The sequence below is a fragment of the Urocampus carinirostris genome, chromosome 19 (assembly GCF_059441175.1).
Source record: "Urocampus carinirostris isolate Australia breed hairy pipefish chromosome 19, RoL_Ucar_1.0, whole genome shotgun sequence".
Classification (NCBI taxonomy): domain Eukaryota; kingdom Metazoa; phylum Chordata; class Actinopteri; order Syngnathiformes; family Syngnathidae; genus Urocampus; species Urocampus carinirostris.
Genome location: NC_142367.1, coordinates 2,148,016 through 2,170,772, shown reverse-complemented (window position 1 = coordinate 2,170,772; position 22,757 = coordinate 2,148,016). Strand labels below are relative to the sequence as shown.

At 38.7% G+C, this 22,757-nt stretch overlaps 2 protein-coding genes across 9 annotated transcripts in view; both read right to left on the bottom strand.

Moving 5' to 3' along the window:
* Nucleotides 1–4,792, bottom strand: part of LOC148346882 (calcium-activated potassium channel subunit alpha-1a-like) — a 160,294-nt gene extending 155,502 nt beyond the window's left edge. For 4 of the 7 annotated variants that reach the window (XM_088324041.1, XM_088324042.1, XM_088324043.1 and 1 more), the window contains exon 1: nt 4,202–4,789. In XM_088324041.1, coding sequence (XP_088180167.1) covers nt 4,202–4,435 — 234 coding nt within the window. In that variant the 5' untranslated portion in view covers nt 4,436–4,789. Of the gene's footprint in view, nt 1–4,201 lie in introns of all 7 variants that reach the window. The other 3 variants (XM_088324045.1, XM_088324050.1, XR_015848094.1) reach the window with 2 other exon arrangements.
* A 2,389-nt stretch (nt 4,793–7,181) lies between these two features.
* Nucleotides 7,182–22,757, bottom strand: part of LOC148346881 (disks large homolog 5-like) — a 76,680-nt gene continuing 61,104 nt past the window's right edge. For both annotated transcript variants that reach the window (XM_088323397.1, XM_088323398.1), the window contains 8 exons: nt 21,144–21,292; nt 20,262–20,432; nt 20,002–20,195; nt 19,690–19,833; nt 18,241–18,368; nt 15,931–16,040; nt 9,371–9,480; nt 7,182–7,879 (listed from right to left, as the gene is read on the bottom strand). In XM_088323397.1, coding sequence (XP_088179523.1) covers nt 7,770–7,879; nt 9,371–9,480; nt 15,931–16,040; nt 18,241–18,368; nt 19,690–19,833; nt 20,002–20,195; nt 20,262–20,432; nt 21,144–21,292 — 1,116 coding nt within the window. In that variant the 3' untranslated portion in view covers nt 7,182–7,769. The remainder of the gene's footprint in view (nt 7,880–9,370; nt 9,481–15,930; nt 16,041–18,240; nt 18,369–19,689; nt 19,834–20,001; nt 20,196–20,261; nt 20,433–21,143; nt 21,293–22,757) is intronic.

The following is a 22,757-nucleotide window of genomic DNA, read 5'->3' as shown; positions in this document are numbered from 1 at the left end:
GACACTGAGGAAGACGACTTTGATGGCTTCAGTTCTAAGGAGGAAGATGAGGACGGTTTACCGTGATTTTTACAAGTATGGTATGTTTTTTTAACAGACTTGTCTAAGGTGTTGCGAGCGTGTTGCTACCATCAACTGCCCTGTCACAGGCCCGTTTGGGATGAAAGTTATATTATTATTATTAAAGCTTTGAAAACTCTCTCGGTGTACCGTCTTTCTTTGTAAATATGTGTAACCATGTATAATATGTATTTGCAACTGTATACTTTTGGAATGTATTTATTTGAGACACGTATTCTGATATGTTTTGCACGGGCGAATGAGAAAGACAGGGCGGAACAAACGCAGGGTGACGGGAAGTGGGGTAAAGGTAAGACCTGTTTGAGGACGCGGCGGACAATAGTGGATATAAATTTTTCCCACCCTTACCTTTGGAAATATACACTTTTTTCCTTGGATTACTTTCAACCGGACCCGTACTCTGAAGGTCTGCATCAAACCTTAGGTACCGGTATCATTTTCCGTTCATTTTGCCGGCTGTGACTTTTGGACAGTGTACTTTAATGAAGGACATTCAGTTTCAATCGCGGGACTTAAAGTCGGGTTTGGGTTAATTTTGTGTTTGTGCAACATTTTTTTAATATGGGCGCATACGGCTTATATACAGGTGCGGCTTGTGTAAGTACAAAATCGGGTTTCCTCTTAAAATGTGGTGGGGTGCGGCTTATAATCAGGTGCGCTCTATAGTCCGGAATTTACGGTATATGCATTTAAGAACACAGAATGCTGAACTTTGAGGGACTGATTCAGATTATTCAATCATTGATTGACAATACAATGTTTTGAAGCAATGAATATAATTAAAATGAGTCAGAATAAGGATCTTTTTCTTGCTTTGACTATTTTTTTTAATTTCCTTTTTGTCCTCTGTATTGCAATCTTTCAACAACTGCTTCTGCGCTCAACATACTGCTGCAGCAGATGCGCCCACCCCCCACCAATGCACCCCACCTACCCTACACCTTCCTCTGCTCAGCAAACAAAAACACTGGTTTTACCCATTCAAACAATTATGTCAAAGTAAGAGGAAATAAAACTTTTTTTCTTCAAGTGTGAGAATTTGGCAGGAACAAATGAGACCCTGGTGACCCGCCAGGGTTTTTATATGTATGTAATATGTCGAAAGGGACTTCAGTTTTTGGATTGTGATCGCTGGTTTTTAACCTTAGCTGTTCAATGTGAATGAAAACAGGTCATTGTTTAGCTAGTTGAGAAATGTATTTTGTTTTTAATTTTGGACACCTAAAAAGGACATTGCATAGGATGTAAAGGTTATACCAGGGCTTAAAAATACAGCTCTACCCAACCTGACCAGTATTAAAGCTCAGGCCTACCCGAGCACGCCAAATTAACTTGATTTGAGGGAACGAGCCCGTACCAAATCTCCATCCATCCATCCATCCATTATCTGCACCGCCTATCCTCAGTAGGGTGCTGGAGCCCATCCCAGTTATCTTCGGGCAGTGGGCAGGGGACACCCGGAACTGATTGCCAGCCAGGTGCAGGGCAACAGGGACAGCCAATTCGCTCGCTCATTCGCACATTATGTCAAAGTAAGAGGACATAAAACTTTCAGTCAGTCAATCCTGAAACAGTCCCTCAAAGTTAATTTGGACCGGCTAATTAACCTGACATGCATGTTTTTGGAATGTGGGAGGAAACCGGAGTGCCCGGAGGTAACCCATGCAAGCACGGGGAGAACATGCAAACTCCAAACAGGAGGTTCGATCTCACGACCTTAGAACTGTGCCGTACATGCGCTAACCACTGCGCCGCCGTGCTCGTACCAAACCTGAATTTTCATATTTTATCTGTGAGAACTCGGGGAGGCGGAGCATAGGGTGATTTTGGCTGACTCCGCCCCTCCCACTTCTCTGTGTCCAACAGTGGCGATGAGCATGCTGCATGAGTCTTACTCAAAAAAAAGCAAACACACAACAAATGACGAATGGATATTTATTATTTTGAAGTCAGCGAAGGAGAAGCCTAGGCCCGCCCGAACCCAAACTAATGATTGACATTTTTGTCCGGGTCTAAGATCTTACACCTCTAATAGGATGGATAGGATTGATAATCAGAATATATAACAGAACACTTTAAAATTAAGTTTACTATAAAATCTACTTTTAACATTCATTGCATGAATATGACAACAACACGGCTACATTCAATACAACATGGCGATCAACAATTAGCAAAACGAAAAATGGTGCATGTGTAATGACGTCACACAATGGAGAACGTCTTACCGCAATAACACGAGTAAGAGCGCTATTAAACTAACAAATCTTAACAATTCCTAACCACTTATCCATTTTTCTTGTGTTCTCTGTGCGTCAACTTTGGAAAATGATATGCAAATGCACGACCTGATAACACGATGCTTTTAATGTACATTTACGTTTTGTACCTTCATCTAATTTGTTAGCTTCTTTTGAATATTTCTTCTGGGGCTGAGGTTTTGGCTTGATTCCGAACCGCTTATCCATTTTTCTTGCGTTCTCTGTGCGTCTACTTTGGAGAATGATATGCAAATGAACGATTTTATAAGGCTTAGAAAAGTGTGGAAGCAGGAAGTTATTAGATTGGCTGCCGCATGTGCAAATTGCCAAACAAACCGAAATTTCCAAACCAAACGAAGATTTTGAAATCGGAATAAAGCAAACGTTTGATTTGACAGAATTTTTTTTTTAAATTAAAAAAAAAAAAAAAAGATTATTTTTTTTTCTTGAAAAAGTTGTCGGCCAACCGGGCGGAGAGGTTTTAAAGTTGTACGCCTGACGTATAAGATGTTATTTCAGACACTGGTTATTACTTCGTGGATTCTGAAAATCATTTTTTGGTGTTGCTGCATTTTTATTGTATATTTTCAGTTGAACTGTTTTGTCAAACAAACTTAGCATTGTAATACTTAAATGCCAACAATTTGTAAAATAAAATAGAGATGTGCGACTATTGTGAGGATTAACCCCTAGACAAAGAACAAATGAATTAAAATAACCCCCCACACACGGACCACAATCAGATTGTATTGAAAATGATAACACATTACCAAATTAAGACCCAGGATTTTGTTCTTACATCATTAATTTATTTGGGGCATAATATTACATTATCGGTAATATACTGGACAAAGGGACTCCAAAACCAGTTCGTTTTCTTCTTTATTATTTTCCCTCCTTTTTTCATTTTGTCTCCTTTCCCTCTAGCTTTTAACTTCTTTTTTTCCTGCTTGTTTTCTTCTTTTAACCATTTTCCACCAGTTTCATTTTTGCCCTATCGATTCACTTCTTTTTTCTATCTTTTATAAATTTTTCTTTACGTTGTTTTTTTTCTTGTTCCTTCATTCCTTTTTGTACTCTTGTTTGTTCTTTCCAATGTTTTCACTTCTTTTTCTAGCTTTTCTATATATTTTTTTTCTTTTATAATTTTTTTATTTATTTAAAAAACAAAATTCTGACTGCCCTTACCACTACATTTTGTTTTTCTTTGGGTGGGTACTAACCTCCCCTGCCCACCCCTGATTTGTACTCTATATTATAAACTATTTTCTAGAGATATTTTTTGTTTGACAGGCCTGAATTAAAAGCTTGTATTTGTTTTCTTCTTTTGTTTCTTTCTTTTTTCCTTCTCGTTACTTATTTCTATTTTTCTTTTTTCCTTCTCGTTACTTATTTCTATTTTTCTTTTTTCCTTCTTGTTACTTTTTTTTCTATTTTCCTTACTTTCTTTTGTTTCTTTTTTCACCTTAGCTTTTTATTCTAGGCTGCTGAACAAATGATTAATATATAGAGGCAGCACGGCAGGCGCAGTGGTTAGCAAGTGTGCGGCACAGTTCTAAGGTCATGAGATCGAACCTCCTGTGTGGAGTTTGCATGTTCTCCCCGAGCTTGCCCACCCGGAGAAAAACTGGATGTAGTGGTGAAGGCAGACTGATAAGAAGTGGTGGGAAAAGAAGACTAAAACAACATTTTTTTTTGTGATACTTTAACAAACCTTTTTTTTTTAGCAAGCCAGAATAAAAAGCTTGATCGGCCGCATTTAGCCTGTGAGCCGTACATTGACCACCGCTGTTCTAAAACATAATTTAAGTAATGTACCACTTGTTAAAACAAGTGTTATTTGTCCTGTATTTTCGTACCTTCTTCTTGTTTCGGCAATGGCAGCAGACGCTCCACACATACTTGAGGGTCCTCCACAGCAGAATGATGAAGAGTCCCCCGAAGAAGGTGACCATGGACGAGGCGAGAAAAGCCCACCACATGCGCTGGCCGTTGCTGTCGCACGGCACGTCGGGCGAAAAAGGGATGATAACGTTCATTTTAGCGATGTGGACCGACGGGTCCGAGCCCAGCCGCTCACGACTCATCGGCATGCCTTAGCCGGGCGAGTCGCCCTCCCTAATCCCGTTTTCAAAGCGGCGGTAATCCCCGGTGCTCCGGAGCCATAGCGGCGGGTCGACGTGTGCCGACTGTCCGCACAAGTTGCTCGCTTGGCGGGGCGCTTGCTAGCAAACGGGCGGGTCCGACGTCGCGACTGGGCGGGTTTATTCGTGCGTCATTCGGCGGGTACACGACCACTTCAAGCAAAGGGAACGAAGAGGAACGTCCATTTTGCTAATTTCCAATGTAACCTTTAGTTTTTTAATCGCCCTAAAACGGTCGCGTTGAAACGGAAACAGTTGGCGCGCCTCTCCGTTGATTGTGGGTGTACAGGTGGTGGTTGATGGAGGGGGGCGGGGAAGCGAGGGATGAGAGGGCCAGAGGAGGGGCGGGGCCAAAGATGCCGATCAGGAAAGGAGGAGGTGCCTTTAGGGCAGGGTGGGTAAACTTGAGTCGCGGGCCGTATTGGTTTCAAAAATTTTGATCATCTCATAATGCATCTGGTAAGTTCTTTTTTTGCCTTTGCCTCCTCGTAGACATGAATGAGACTTTTCCTTCCTTGTTTTTCGCCACGTGTTTTGCAATGAATATAATATTGTCCAGATAGCTCTGTGTAGTGATGGCAGGATGAAGCTCCGTGAATGTATCAAGTTTTTTGGGCCAATTGCTTTGCCAAAAGCCTAATCAATCGAGGCCTCATTTAATAGATAGATAGATACTTTATTCATCCCCAAAGGGAAATTGGTTATTAATAGGTTATTTAGTAGTGCTGACATCTGTTGGTCATTTGAAGTAACGCAAATGTTATGTGGTTAAGAAACCAGTAAATAAATTTGCGCAGAAAATAAGTTTTGTCGATTAAATGTTTGTTGTAGGTTCAGTACCTTGATGTGCTTGGGTAAGTGGGACACACATTTGATAGAGGGAATAGTGCATTTTATTGATTTGTATTGAGGAATAAAATCTGTGACATTTGTACGTATATAATTATTTATATTTTATATTCTGTGTGGCAGCACGGCGGTGCAGTGGTTACAACTGAAAGTGGCAAAAGGTCACAAAGTTCAAGGGGGCCCAAATAGTTTTGCAAGCCACTGTGTATCAGTATATCGGTTAGTTTCGTAGAGCATTGTCAGTTTACAAAAGGACCAACTTGACAGTGCTCCATGAAACCACCATTTTGGTGGTCCACTCAAGCAACAACGTCATTTTTTCCGCAAAATTATTTTTCTAAATAAAGTAATTCAACTCGAGCATATAAAATAGCTACCCCCAAAAGTCGACTGCTTTCGCTGTTTTAAAATGGTTGTTTACAATTGTTCATCCATCAATCCATTATCTGTACCGCTTATCCTCAGAGTGCCAGTGTTGGCATAACTATATTACCACCCTCAAAATTCTTTTTTTTGCACAGCAGTTTCCAACGTTTTTTAGGAGTGTGTTTCACAATGAGCTTTTTTTATTAATGCATAATTGATTCTTGTATTGCGTAGTTTGTTGTTGCACAAAAAAGTCGATATTTTTAAAAGACATTTTGTTGTGTCACGCAGGGATATCAGTTTAGAGTTGCTTGGAATAAAAATGTCACAATTGGCCCCGCCCGCGGGGCACCAGCTGCGGCTCGTTGACAGATTATGTTCCCTTCTATTCAAGCTGTGCTCTCACTCACCCTTTGTCATTCTGTCAACGAACCCAGCAAAATGTGTGTTTTGACTCTGTCCGGTTCCCTGCCTGTGTTTCCTGTCCGGTATTGTTCCCGTCTATTTTTGTCCTGTTTAATTTCGATATCCAGTTTTGATATCAATTCTGTCTGTCCCATCCTGTCCGGTATCGCTCCATCTGTCCGATATCTGCTCGAGCAATTGGTATCCATCTCGTCGGTCTCTGGCTTCCTGTCATTCCGCGCCAGACTGCTGCCTTACGTCTTCCGCCCAACGATTGAATCACTGGCGTTTGGGTTAACGTGCATGACTGCCCCATTTCCCGTAAAATTATAGCTTTTGTGATAACCGTCACGCATTTGGGTTCTCCTTCTGTTCCGGTTCATGACAAAAAAAATATTAAATGAGGTAAAAGTTCACAGCAGAGTGATAAAAATCCATGTAATTAAAATTTAGTAGAATTATAGATTTTTCAAACACATCTTTTATTTTGTGCACTTTTCCCCCCCTTCTTTTTTTCCATTTTTCTTTCCTCTGAGCTTTTTTTACTTCCTTTTCTCCACTTTACTTATTTTTCATCTAGCTTTACGTGTTTTTTGTTGTTTGTTTTTACTCTCACTTTTCCTGCTTGTATTCCATTTTCTCTTTTATATTCTTTTGTTTTTTTTCTTATTTTTTGTTATTATGTTTCTCTGTATCCATTTATTCTTTTGTTCCCCAGCTATTTACTTTTTTTTCTTTTTTTTGCTACTTTCTCTTTTTTTCTATTTTCATTATTCCTTGTTTGTCTTTTTTTTTAGACTGCCCTCACCACTACATCCACTTTTCTTTGGAAAGAAAAGCAAACACAGAACAAATGACGAGTGGATATTTATTTTTTAAGTCAGTGAAAGAGAAGCCTAGCCCTGCCTGAACCCTAACTAATGATTGACACTTTTGGCAGTGTTACAATATTATATTTTTCATTACTGTAATAAATTATACTTAGTTTGTGCCGCACAGTAGATGTCTGGTTAGCATGTCCACTTCACACTTCAGGTGGATCTTTGGAAAAATTGCACACAAACTCATAACCAAATCAATGTTTGTACCCTTTTTAATCACAATAAAAAGAAAAACTTACAATTTAATTCCAATAGGCGTGTGACTATCCAGGACAACCGGCAAGCGAAAAACATCCCTTTAAAAGAATCAAATTAAAGGAAGACAAAAAGAAACAAAACACTTGCAATAAAATGGGCAAGTAAAAAGCTGCTGCACTTTAGCTCTTTGTATTACACACTTAGTAGTAATAAATATTAAAATAGCTTGGCACAGTGACATTATAATGTGAGACCTGAAATGATGAACAACAGGACGGGGGAAGGGAAAGGGAAAATGTATCCTCCACGTTAAATACCATTAAGCTACATAATCTATCTCTATGATTTGATCAAAATAGACAAATATTTAGCCAAAGGATCTAACTTACACAACGGTCGTGTTTACAAGGAGTGCTTCCAGACTCAAACACATTAATTCAAGTAGTATTTCATACTAGTGTAAACAACTATGTGTGTGATGCAGTACACTATCGTATAGTGTGCATGTGTAACCATGGGCAGTGGCTTAAGGTGAAAAGCGATCATTTTATGTACCGATGAAGTTGTGTTTACTTTTCCCTCTTTTACTTTTCTGCAGCCCCATCAGGGACCCACAAAACCTTATTCTGCTCCTGTTCCACGATGGTGACGATCTGAGTGCATATGTAGGAGACGCTGCCACCTTGAACGACACCTGCAGTGGAGGGAGAAAATATATGCGATGTTATTTGGCTTTACCGTAAACGCTAGACTACGGGGTGCACCCCATTAAAAGCCGCAAGCTCAATTTAAGACAGTAAACCAGTAACTGAAACTCATGACAAAAAGTTAGCGGACACCAGGGCAGACAACTCTGAAAAGTTGCTTGCCCAGCCATAAAGTTGCCTGCCCCATTTTTCACAACTTGAAACACGATAAGACAACTTATCGCAAGAAAAGCCGTTGTTGCAAAGTATTAAGAATTGATAATAAGAATATATAACAGAACAACAATTTAAAATTAAGTTTATTATAAATCTACTTATAACATTCATTGCATAAATATGACATCGCTGTTTTCCATCTGCCATCAGTATGTACCTGTATTTACTGTATCTTCATTTATGCAATGTTTGGGTTGCGTCGTCTGCTACAAGCCACGTGAACTTCTCTTTCCACAATGCTTTTAATGTGCGTTTACGTTTTGTAGCGTCATCAATTTTGTTAGCTTCTTTTGAATATTTCTTCTGAGGTTTTGGCTTGATTCCCAACCATTTCTCCTTTTTTCTTGTGTTCTCTGTGCATCTACTTTTCTTTGTCAATTTAATAGCGCTCTTACTCGTGATAACGCAGTATGACGTTTTCCATTTTGTGACATCATTCCGCACGCACCACATTTTGTTTTGCTATTGTTGATTACCATGTTGTATTGAATGGAGCTGTGTTCTTGTTTTGCTTGCTGTTGAGGAATAAATATGCTTAAAGGCTGAACCACAATGTCCTGCTTATCCATTCACACATAAGGATATGTCAGAGCGTGCAGTTTCCTTAACAACTTTGGAAAATGAAATGTAAATGCACAACCTTATAACGTTCGGGACAGTCCATAAGTCCGGAAGCACGAAGTTATTTGATGCTGGCTCTGATCGGCTGCAGAGTATGCAAATTGCTAAATGAACCGAATTTCTAAAATTTCCAAACCGAACGAAGATTTTGAAATCGTAAGACAACAAACGTTTGATTTGAAAAGAAATCTTTTGTCTTCATTTTTTTATTTCCCCCTTGAAAAAGTTGTCGGCCACCCGAGCGGAGAAGTTTCGTAAGTTGTACACCCGACGTAAAAGATGCACGCCCCGGGTGTCTGGGCAGACGTTAGTTCAAACACTGCATTAAACTCAATTTTGTCTACGTACAAGCCACACCGGATTTTGAGATACAGGCTTAAACCTCCAGTTTTATGAATAATGTTGGGAAAAACATCACCCAATTCTTACTCTAAAATGCCATCATAATTGTTTCCAGACGTCACTGTGGTATGTATTTGGAGCACATGCGTTATGGAAAAGAGCAGCTCACCATTCTTCTCAGTGCCACCACGAAATAAAAACAAATAAGCCGCACTGGATTTAAAACTGCATTGTTAAAAATGTAACAAAAACGTTGTGACTTGTGCTCAGGAATTTACAATACTTTTTGGGGGACTCACCTGTAAAGAAACGACTGTACTCCTGCTCCATCTTCTGGGCAGCCTCAAATTGCTCTTTTGAGAGCTTCTGTGAAAGTTTATCCCGCAGGTACGTCGGGTCTTTCTGCCCTCTGAAAACATGCAAGCAAAAAAAAAAATAGTGTTAATATGAGAGAACACTTTGAAAAACGTCAAACGGACAGTGTGTAATATTTAGTGCCCCCTACTGGTAAAAAAAAAAACTAATCCTTTAAAAAAAACATTGATATGAATACTTGGCAATGGACTGAACCCTTTGAAAACTAACACTGTCTCGGCTCACCGTGTAGGGCCATCGGCTCTGTTTGTAACAATTGATTAAATATTTGCACTAGTTGATTTTATCTCCGAGCCATATGTATTAATGAAAAGAGCTACACATGGCCCGCAAGCCCTAGGTTGCTGACCCCTGCTCTACTATTACTCAATAAATCTACCCTTTTGTTACACCTTTACCGTGTTTGACCCCATTCTTGCTCAAGCACTCAGGCTCCCATTTTTCTGTTTTAAGTCCTTTCTGTTACTTGTTAACTGGTTAGCCTAGGCTTACGAGTTGTGACCATTGATGTCTTCTTTCCTTTATTTTGAGATTAAAATTTACAGCAGTGTCAAGCTCCTGACACCAGGGCAGACAACTCCCATAAAGCTAGCCATAAAGTTATCTGCCCCATTTTACACAACTTGAAACACAATAAGACGACTAATCGCTAAAAATACATTGATAATCAAAATATATAACAGAACAACACTTTAAAATTAAGTTTATTATAAATCAACTCATAACATTCATTGCATGTATAGGACATCGCTGTTTTCCCTCTGCCATCAGTACCTGTATTTACTCATCTTCATTCATGCAATGTTTGCGTTTCGCCGTCTGCTACAAGCCACTCCTCTTTCCACGATGCTTTTAATGCATGTTTATGTTTTGTAGCGTCATAAATTTTGTAAGCTTCTTTTGAACCTTTCTTCTGGGTTTGAGGTTTTGGCTTGATTCCTAACCACTTATCCATTTTTCTAGTGTTTTCTGTGCATCTATTTTGTAAAACGATATGCAAATACACGACCTTATAACGTTTGGGAAATTCCGGAAGCATGAAGTTATTCGATGCATGCTTCTCATTGGCTGCCGAGTATGCAAATTGCCAAACGAATTGAAATTCTGAAATTCCCAAACCGACCAAAGATTTCGAAATCAGAATAAAGCAAACATTGGATTTGAAAAAAAAAATTGTTTTTATTTTTGTTTTGTTTTTCTTGAAAAAATTGTCGGCCACCCGGGCGGAGAAGTTTTATAAGTTGTATGCCCGACGTAAAAGATGCAGACGTTATTTCAGACACCTTTTACAGACACAAAAAGGTTTGTGCGTGTTCGGCTTTTTTTGTTAGTAGGGATTATTTTGCCAATGTGGCCAATTCCCGACCAGGCTTTCCCTTTGACAGCTGGCACTCAGCTGATGATGACCAGGGCGTGTTTTTGACTCGTGCAGCTTAAGGAAGCCTGTCACTGAGTGAGATGAGCTGCAAGAGAAGGGGGTCAATCGAAGAATTAATCCTAGCCCACACGCCCACCATGCAATTACAAATCAAAAGAAGAAGCCACACATAGCTAAGAAAAGGCTATCAAACCATTTTTTTCCCCAAGCAAAGGAACAGAAATCTGCAATAGTACGATATCAATAAGGATCCCAATATTGTCATATACATGGTTCGTGCACCTTTTTCATGGGGCAAATTCAAGTACTTTAGGAACTTCCAAAGCCAATTTTCCAATTTCTCCTGTGCCATCAAAAGCAAAAAAACGGAAATATGTGTTTTGCAGAGCCTGAAAATATATCCATGTGTGTGTGTGTTTATCAAGACAAAATATTTCTAGGTCCTGAGTAAATCGCAAATATATTTGTTTTTGGGACTAATGTCGCCCAATAGGTGTTGGGTAAAAATGATGTTAATATCTTGCATATATTTTCAGTTGAAGGAAGTTCTTCACATTACAATTTACCACTGGGAAACGCAACCTTAATTTTTTTACATGGCCAATAATAAATGTTCATAATTGATACGTAATCCTTGCACTGATACACATTTGAAAGTGCCCTGTTAAAATGTAGCATGCAGCTGTCCCGTACGGGAGATCGATGCACTTAATAGGTCAATACCATACAAACTAATACCAGCTGCTGTTAATCACAACGTTATAAGAAATACAATAACATAGATAGATAGATAGATAGATACTTTATTCATCCCCGTAGGGAAATTCACACTTCCAGCAGTCTACCCCGTTGTTTATTAACATATGAACATGATGCCCTAGGGGTGCTTGTAGCGAAGTGGATGAAGTCACGCCAGTCCAAAAATTCGACATCCCTGCGGCAGATGGAAAACTTTTCTTTGTGAAAATCCAGGGATACACCACCTCGTGTTAGCAAGTCCGCCTCCTCTCCGATTCCCCCCGGCTTTCGTGTCTCTGTTTAGCGGCGTTGAAGCCGGATTGCTTCGGGTAGCTCCGGGTGGCTACACGTTAGCGTCCGGAATGCTAAACGTGAGCCACGTTTCCGCAAAACACAGCAACTGCGCTCCCTGTGCGCTTCGATGTTTTCCACCAGCACTCGATGATCTTATTTGGTCGTGAGTTCGCATTTACCATGATTACGGATGGTACCGAAGACTTATAACGCCGCTAGCCGCTTCGCTAGCTCCGGCTTTTCTTCCACGATAGGCCCCTTCATCACGCCGGCACGAGAATTTTTCAGGGCAAGGAGTTGAAATTCCTTGAATACACGCATTTCTTGTGCGTTAAAACCCATGTCCATAGGATAGAAGTAATCCATAGTGTAGTTGTCAAAACGGGAAGAAAAAACACCGAAGATAGGAGCAGACAATAAAACAATAGGGCAGCTGCTGGAAAAGGCAGCCGCTTTGATAACATAGCGTAGCCATCAGCGAGCAAAGTCAGGGTTATTTTTAAGCAGACTAGTAGAGGAACATGGCAAAAGTTTTATGAATTTACAAGTACTTCACCCCAAATTCAAGCACTTTTCAATCCCTGAAAACACAAAATGAAAATTCAAGCATTTTCAAGGATTAAAGCACCTGTATGAACCCTGCATATAATGACTCCTCAAATGTGTTTTATCAAACTTATGTTTGACATATGAATGTGTGCAAAACAGGAATATAAAATGGGCAGTTTTGCACAATTATATGAAGAAATGTTTCATATCTATCAATATCTATTTATATCTCTCTCATATATCTTGATATATATAAAAATAAAATATGGATATAGATATAGAAATATAGATATCGATAGATAGATGGAGAGATAGAGAGAGGGATAGATAGATAAATATATTCGATGTAAATGAATATTTTTTTCTCTTTTTTTATATATTAAATCATGATGAATTGGCCCATTGACATTATGTTTTTATGAGAATTTAATATAAGTATTTAAAATCAGAATTTACTAATACTTTTCATCCTTTGAGTCTAGATGTCATGGGTAACGCAGTTTTGATTTTGGTTTTGGCCCCAAATTTTCATTTTGGTGCATCCATAGTATAGTTGGTCCAGTTAAATGTCACTGTGGTATTATATAGCTTCTAAATATCTCAGGTTGGGACAGCTGTGTTGTTTTTCTCCCTCGCCTTAATCCGCACAGTCCCACGTTTCATTTTACTTATTATCTTCATTGTATTGATGTCGTGCCCTGAATTAGGGACGAGTTTAAGGAAATATTAGATTTAGATTTTCAGGTTTAATAATCAATCAATCATCTATCCAAATAATTAACTTACCCCAATATTTTCCAAACATGAGTGAGGCATGTGTTAAGAGAGTAATAATTTAAAGGGGAACACAAAGTCAGGAACCCAGACTTTCCTCCTTCAATGACTGGCATATATTTTACAGTAAGTCACAAAGGTGGGTACACCCCTCACATTTCTGCAGATTTCATCATAATGTTTAAACAACACTAAAGAAACATCACAGAGTAAATTTATTTCCCCCCTCAAAATTTTCAAAATCATTAGTAGCTAAACCCCCGGTAACATAAGTGAGTCCACCCTTAAGTAAAAGTTCCTGAATATTCCTCAATTTTTTTTTTGTATGGCAACCATGAATTTGCAAAACCACTTTCATCCTTTTGGCCATGGATTTCACCAGAGCCTCACAAATTACCACTGGAATACTCTTCCACTTCTCCATGACAACATGACTGAGCTGGGGGATATTCCAGATCTTGTGCTTCTCAACCTGCCGCTTGAGAATGGCCCAAAGATGTTTGGATTTAGATCTGGAGACATGCTTGGCCTGTCCATCTCCACTTACCCTTAGCTCCTTGAGAAGCCTTGGTCATCTAAGATGTATTTGGAGTTATTGTCAGGCTGGAACATTGCCAAGTGACCCAGTTTCTGTAAGGAGGGGATCTTTCTATGTTCTAGCATTCCACATGGTTGAGTTTGTGTTTCCCTTATTAAAATGCAACTCCCTAATTCAAGTTGCATTCATGCAGCCCATAACCATGACATTCCAAAACGCTGTACTTGCCTTTAGGCACAACACAAACATGTTTCTACTCCTTGCCGGGTTGCCACCACACATGCGTTACACCATCTGAGCCAAAAAATAATCATCTTTGTCTCATCAGACCAGAGCATATATTTTCAGCAAGCCATTGCGTTTGTTGACATACTTATTTTCATTGTGTCAAAGTGATGTTTCTTCAGTGATGGTCCATTAAATATTGTAATTAAATATCTGCAGAAATGTGAGGGGTGTCCTTCCTTTTGTGACATACTGTAAGAGATGGCCAAATAATAACCTAAACGTTATATACTAGGTGTTCTGTGATAATGAATTAAATTATTTTTCATAAACTCAAGAAAATGTTCTTGACCAAAAATGTATATATTGTTTTAAGGTACTTTCAGACTAGTAATAATGTCACAAGTTACATAAAGTGTGTTATTATAAACATTAAATCAAATCTGAGAATATAGTTTAATAATATAATCAAATTACAACAGGCTAATAAAAACATATACCGCATTTACAAAGCAATTGTTATTGGATACAACATGTACTGTAACACATTCCACATTAGGTATAAGTGAGAAATTGAAATGAACATTGTCATTTAGGATATGGAGTGGGAATTTTTTTTTTTATATGGGATAACATAAGATTATTAGGAGAGTTTGAGTGGAAGATCTAGGACACCCTTAGTGGTTCCGAAAATTATTAACAACCCAAATTTGATATACTGTTGAAGAGAATGTGAAATGATAGGCGATCACTAACACATATTCTGGGATTTCCAAAAACTAATTTCGAACTGGGATGGGGTGAAGAATTAAAAAGATGTGGCATGGGAAGAAATTGTGTTTTTTTTTTCCACCGATACGATTAGTTTCTTATCTCTCTCTTGAAATTGAATACACATGAGATAGTTAAAATGTTGCATATTCTGTTGATGAGAACTACAAAAATGAAAATGGCTAAATTGAAGTACACACGGAAGGAAGTTTATCTATGGATGTTGTAACAACACTAATATAACTTAAATATTTGCAGTTCCCTGAAAGAAATGCTCTTCTTATTGACTGAACACATGTAGAGACAGGTTCATTAAAGTTTCCTCCTTTCATTAAGGAGAACTGATTTTTATTTTTACTATTTCCTTTATTTTTGTATGTGTTGTCTTGCTGTCGGTCACCCCTCTCAAGGGATATGACCAGGGTAGATAGATAGATTGTTATTAACTCATTCAATGCCAGATGTTTCTCTCAAATGGGAATGCCAGCCAATTTTTGCCATTTGTACTCTTTTTTTTTTTGGTCCTACAGAAAATGTTGTTCTGTAGGAAATTCAAAATATAACTTCAACCCTCATATTTAGAAAGAAATGTGTAGCCTTTACTATAGTTTGGTAAACAACAGTTGAACATTGCTAGATTTCTTGAAAAACAGAAACACTAGAAAGTGGGGGCTTCGTCAATGTGTGGCCTGATCAAAGTCACTCCTGCCATCTAATGGTGATTGAGCATACTCAAATCATTTCCAGAGGCTTGATACTTACCGATGAGCTGTGCCAAACCTCTGATATATATATATTTTTTAAATAAAAAAACTTATTTTAAAGTTTTGGCACTCAGGGACAATGCTTCTGAAAACGTATATATACACGTTATGGCATTGAATCCAATAATCTATGTCTTTATTGTTTTCATATCTTGGAACCCAAATGTAATTTGTTTTTATGTGGACAAAAAATGTAAAACAAGTGTTAATATATATTTAAGAGTATACACTGTATTTGTTTCCATACTGCAGTGGCTAGCATATTCGCCTAACACACAAAAGGTCCTCGGTTCAACACCGATTGGAAATGTATGTAGTCCTGGAGAGGGATGGGCACTACCAGGCTGTAATTGCCCAAGACACACCACAGGAAATGGTGATCCTATGACACTATTGGTTAAGGGATCCAACCAACCAACTCATCGTACACTGTATATAAGAGTATATACTCACTTTATCTGCTTGGCATTTTTGTAGCGAATGAAAATGACGATTGGGTAGATGTGGACGCTGTGGAGCCGTTCAATGGCGTGTGCGGCAATGTCAAGCAGACAGTGAGAGTCCTGTGAGAAAACACAGCAACAGCACAAGAGAATGAAATGCAGATGTCAGAGCGGAAATTGGAAAATACATGCTAAACAAATGTTATGTATTTGCAATGCTTCAATCTAAGCACATTGTTCTATTTGACAGTTATTTTTAAAAAGAAGCAATAGCTATACCCGTAAAAAAATATGATGCTGTCAAATTAATTACAGTTAAAAAAAATCACAACTGTAGTCAAAAAGATTGGGACCCAAATGATAATCAAATATTTCATTTGTTTCAAATAAATATTCAAAAATATAAGCAGTCTGAAAAAGGTTAAAAGCTTTTAACTTTTAGGGGTTTGTCAAGTTATATCTTTTGACAAATGCGCAAATTCATGGAAAAGAAAACAATTTGTTATCCACAACAACAATAACAGCAAAATAAGCCAAACTGCACTTGTAGGACATATTCACTCACAGTTGTGCAGCACCATCAAGAGGGCTCTGTGTACTAAATCAACTAACAGAAGTGACAAGGCTCAGCATTTGGTGGTCTGTTTTAATCACAAGGAGTCTAAAACATTCATAGAAAATGTGTGTAACCAGTGTCTGAAACTCATGACAAAAAGTTAGCGGACACCAGGGTAGACAACTCTGAAAAGTTCCCTGCCCAGCTATAAAGTTGCCTGCCCCAATTTTCACAACTTGAAACACAATAAGACGACTCATTGCAAAAAAAAAAACATTGTTGCAAAATATTAAGGATTGATAATCAGAATATATAACAGAACAACACTTTAAAATTAAGTTTATTATAAATCTACTTATCACATTCATTGCATGTATATGACATCGCTGTTTCCCATCTGCCATCAGTATGTACCTGTATTGACTCAGCTTCATTCATGCAATGTTTGCGTTGCGTCGTCTGCTACAAGCCACGTGAACTCCTCTTTCCACGATTCCTTTATTGTACGTTTATATTTTGTAGCGGCAAATTTTATTTCTTCTGGGGCTGAAGTTTTGGCTTGATTCCTAACCACTTATCCATTTTTCTTGTGTTCTCTGTGCGTCTACTTTGGAAAATGATGTGCAAATGCACGACCGTATAACGCTCCAAAAAGTCCGGAACCACGAAGTTATTTGATGCAGACTTCTGATTGGCTGCCAAGTATGCAAATTGCTAAACTAACAGAAATTCCGAAATTTTCAAACCGAAGGAAGATTTCGAAATCGGAATAGGGCAAATGTTTGATTTGAAAAAAAAAGTATTGGGTTTTTTCTTTTCTTTTCTTTCCTTGAAAAAGTTGTCGGCGACCCAGGCGGAGACGTTTTGTAAGTTGTACGCCCGACGTAAAAGATGCACGCCCCGGGCGTCCAGGCAGTCGTTATTTCAGACACTGGTATGAGACACCCCACAAATGAGAAACTAAGCAGAACTATTTGAGCAGGCTACAGTATAATTTGTCTGGAAAATGTATCTCCTTTTTTCTCATCTCCTCCCGGTGTGTTTAATGTACTTAAAAGTCAAATTGCTAACTAAATCGGGGGTATTTCCAAAAAGACCTATTTTCTTTAAGCATAAGAATTATGCCAAATAATGTTTTAAAACTATTGGACATCCTAAAAATAGAGAAGAACAACTACAACATTTTAGCTGCGCTTTGGATTGTATTTTGTAGGCAGGGTTATCCTTGATGAAGTATTTTTACCCATTGTTGAATGTTCTTAGTCCTTTTTATATTAACAATAAAATGAAAGGAATTCCTGCTACTTGAAAAACCATAAGTTTCTACTCACTCACAAATAACTTTTGTGGATATTGTTTCCAGGACTTTGACTGATCTATCATGAGTGAGTACATTTTGAGTTTAAAATTCTTTGTAAAGGTAAGGACCCCCTTCTTTGCAGCAGTTACAGACCAATCGCTCTCTTGAATACTGACTTAAAAATTCTAACCTAAATTCTTGCCACTCGCCTACAGAAAGTTATCCCTACACTTATAGATGCAGACTAGACCGGCTACATTTTGGGCCGTCAATCCTTTGACAATACCAGACGTTTGTTGAACATTATCTGCTCATCATCAGACTCGGGACCAGCTGAAGTTGATCTCTCGCTAGATGCAGAGAAGGCGTGCGACCGCGTAGAGTGGAGATATTTGTTTTATGTTTTAGATGCAGACAATTGTGCTTGCATAAGGTGGATGGTATGTGTCTCATACAAAATCTACCTTCTCAGTGATTTCCTTAATGGATGCCACAGTGGTGACATCAAAATGGCCGCTGCGACGCTTGTAGTCGATGAACACGCAGTCCTTCACACCTCGCTCGATAGCTTGCTGAGACGCCTTCATTATCTCTTCAAGAGAAAAATGGCATTATTTTTTTCTTTGGCATGTTGACGAGCATCACATTCTAAAACATTGTCTGTATTATGACAAAACTTGGAAATAATTACTTGTTTTATTTTACAAAAAGGAAAGTGTAGCACCTAGAAAAGCTATTGGACAAGTTCTAGATGAGCTGAAGGTTCGTTAACCTTTTTAATGGCCAAAATAAAGCAGCTTTTAAGCACTTTTAATGACAATTTTAAACTTTTTCCAATACCTTCGAAGGAAGAAGGTTTATTTTTTTTAGTCATTGAAGACTAAGAAAAAAGTCACTAGCTTGCTTAGCACATATTTTGTGCTATTTTGAGCTGTTCCTATCTACCATCTTTTAGTGTCAATGGGCTGCTATAAACTGACATGAATTCTGCTATTCTGCACGCACAGCTCGACTACGTCACATTTGTTTACAAACAGGGAGAAGTCTCGATAGATGTTAGGCAATAATTTATTTTAATAAAAAAGAAAGAGAAAGAAAGAGCATACTGTACGAGTAAAAACAGAAATATGAGCCAAATTTGGACTAATGTTTATGGTTTTTACTGCTCCGAATCAAAGCGCATTCAGTCTTTCAATCAACTGCTGATCTTTTGCTTTTTGTTTTACTTATTAATATTCAGAATTTTTAAAACAAATGTTTGCGTGTTTTTCATAAGATCCGTGTCTAAATTAGTTAGAATAGAATTGTAATAAGTTTTTTTTTGCATTTCATCATTTATTTATACCACAGTAAAGCTAATACTTTTAATTTTGTTGTTTTGCATTTTCAGGGTTTTGTTAGACTATGGATAGACTTTAAATTTGTTCAGTCTGTAAAACACTAATTTTGTTTTGTATTTTACTTTTTTTTGTAGATCTGTGACTGTTTTAATTAATATTTCATGTGTTTTGCAGGGATCCTCTGCAAGACATATGAAATTACTAATTCGATTGGTGCATAATGTTTTATTATTGCAAATATATCAATGAAATACAAAACATCTTAGGAGCTGTTTGGAAGCTGAAAGAGCTGACTCTTCTCAGTAAGCTGAGCCAAGGGATCTGGTTTTATAAACAATGCTGTCCTCATGGGTGCGGTCAGTAAGAGGCGATGACGCTTCACATGATATTCGCCATAATAACAAGCCACCAGAGCAGGCGTGTCAGTCATTTTGACGCAGGGGCTTTTACTGTCTTATTGTAAGGCTGAATGTTTTCATTCAGCACTTTGAGTGGCAATTCATTGCATGAAAAGTGCTTTACAAATAAATATGACTTTATTTAAAACCCAAGTTGATATGAAGCATGAAATACCCGGCAGACAGCGAGAGAACTTAGCAGGCGCCTCGGTCACCAACATGTCCTTGCTGGCCTCAGCAAGTGGGCCCAAGATCAGCACCGGCCTGGGCGATAAACACTCCACCTTTTGGACCCTCTGGTACATAAGGCTCAGGTTATCTAAACAGGAAACAGGAAACATTTTTTCCCTGTGCTGACAAGTTTTTCTCCTTTTGGAGTTTTTCTATTTGATCTTAAAAAAGAAACAAATAACAGAAATCCAAAAATATTTGACTGATTTTTGCCTGAATGTCTCGGTTGGAGTGTGGTTGACACCTGCTGTCTCACCTTCGGCGATGGGTAAATAATCAGACATCATGCTTTCAGATGACACCAGGTCCTTCCCGTCCTTGGAACCGTTGCGCTTGTGCTTCAGCCTGCGACGAAAGAAAGACCTGCGGGCGGCAGCAGACAAAGTTTTGCCGCTGCCATCTTCTTTAATGTCAGCTGTGCCGTGTCTTCGATAGAACTCCTGGTCCACCCTTGAGGAAATAGACAAGTTGATTTACCCAATGTTTTGCAGTATTCTATTAAACGTTTGATCTTACATGAATTTGCTTGGGATTTGGCCTTTTTCGAGCTTCTGCGCCTTCTCGTCAAGGTGCCACGCCATCCAGTAGCCAAAGTTGCCGTTAGGCAGCGTGTCTTCTACATAGAGTATGTCATCCTTCTTGAAGCTCAGCTCCTGCTCTACATCGGCCACCCTCTCGTAGAGCGATCTGGAAGACATTAAAAAGACCTTAATGAGTTGCATATAGAAGGAATAGGGGGTGTGAATGCAGACATGGGGACTTGAGACTTAGTGACTTGGACTCGAGTCGACTCGAGTCGCTGTTTTTATGACTTGTGACTTGACTTGGACTTGGCAATCTAAGACTCGGGACTTGACTTGTGACTTGACTTGCCCAAGAAAAAAATACTTGGGACTTACTTGGGACTTGAAGGTGAAGACTTGAGACTTACTTGAGACTTGCACATGTGTGACTTGGTCCCATGTCTGTGTGAATGTAATGTTTCAATAATATAATGTCGAATATAAGCAAATGTGAGACAAAATCTCGTATTGATTTTGTATACAGGCGGCACGACAGTTGGGTTATTTGTGCTGAGCCCCACAGCACAGAGGTCCAGGGTTAAATTCCAGCTACCGCAGCCTCACTGTGCAAGGTTTGCATGTTCTCTCCATGCCTACGTGGCTTTCTTACGGGCACTCTGGTCTCATGCATGTGAGGTTAATTGACCAGTCCAAATTGTCCCTCGTTGTGAATTAGCGAGTGAATAGTTTGTCTTGTTGTGTCTTGCGAGTGGCTGGCAACCACTTCAGGGTGTTCCCGGCCCTCTGCCTGAAGATAGCTGAGATAGGCTCCAGAAGCCTCCCAACCCTCCCGAGGATAAGTGGCTCAGAAAATGGATGGATGGATGTTGTATACCTGATGAAAAATCCATCTCCTGGTATCTCTCTGATGGCAGAGAGTTCTTCAACACAGTTTTGTAGCTTGAATGTGACGCTTTCAGCAGGCTTTAACATCTCTAGGTAAGCCTCTTCTTTGGTTTTATTTTTCATACTGATGCCATTGTACTGTAGATAAAAAAAAAAACGATAAGTCATTTGGGCAAATAGGAGAAGTGGGTCAACGGCGAGTGACTCAATCTCAGGAAAAATGCAATGCAAATCGTTTTACTCATTCATTATTTGATAATCTCTTGAATCGCAGTTTTTTTGCTTTCTTTGGGATGCCAGAAAATCTGCAGCACTGGACTGCAGTGAGCAATGAGCAACTTCTTTACATGTTAAAATTATATATAATTTAAGGGAATATGTTCAATTTAATGTCCATTTGTTTTCTGAGGTGCATTTATTGACCTTTAGTTGGTAGATTTATACAGAAGTGGGTCCCCAACTTTTTTTGTACCAGGGACCAGTTTAATAAAATGCAACATTTTTACGGCCCAGACATAGGTCGGGATTAAATAGTTATGTACTTTTTAAAAAAATAATAACAACAACAATAAGCTGAAATCCACTGTGCAATCATGTGCAACATTTGGGTGTCCTCGTATCATGGCATGCATGACGAGGTCAACGCACTGCAATTTACTGTGGTCGCTATTGCAACATTTAACGCAAAATGTAAAGTTAAGCCACGTGATGAGTACTAAAAAATACAAATAAAAGCACAAATAAAAAATAAAAATAAAAAATAAAATTAAAAAATCCCTGCGAAAAGTGTGCTGGTATTGTGTGGTATTTTTGCACAGCTTAACATGTTCTCGGTGTAGGGATTCCATGGATTCGAGAACTGCAATCACCTTCATTGACAAAATTATTTTCATGGTTTACAATCTTGTTAACATAAGGCAATTAGGAAATTGGCTGCAATTGACCATTTTTCATGTTTATTGGCTTTAGCTGGCTTGAATGGCAAAAAAAAAACGTTTTTGCTTCCAAACAGACAGTTCCATCGCACAAAGAAGAAACTGCCCCTGCCAGTGTAAACCACACTGACAAATTGTAATGTACCACGTCAAACACCCAGTTTCACATTTCGTGTGACAGTAACACTGTCCATTAAACAGTATCAAGCAAAAAAATCATGGAATTATTTTTTTTCTGTGCGGGCTGGAATCAATAAACCCAAGGGCACAGTACAGGTCCATAAACTGGTGGTTGGGGGCCACTGGTATACATAATAGTCACACAATCAGGTAATCATAGTCTAGGTTCAAACAGCGGGGAAATCTGATTTCTTTGCACGGACGCATCCTGTATCCGATCTGTTAAAGTCCGAGGCACATTCATGCGAAGAAAGGGTAGAAATCAACAACCATGGCGGACAAAATGAAGAGCATTCAATGGAGGAAAAGCGAGGTTTTGGATTTAATTAATATTTGAGGGCACAACTCTATTAAGTCTCCAGTAGCACAATAACTTTAAAATTGCTAGATACACGACGCTGTTCCCATTGAGGAGTACTTCAGGAAACACTTAGCACATTGCGTCAGACATCACATGTTCTTTTCTGCACATGCGGGACATTTGTAGA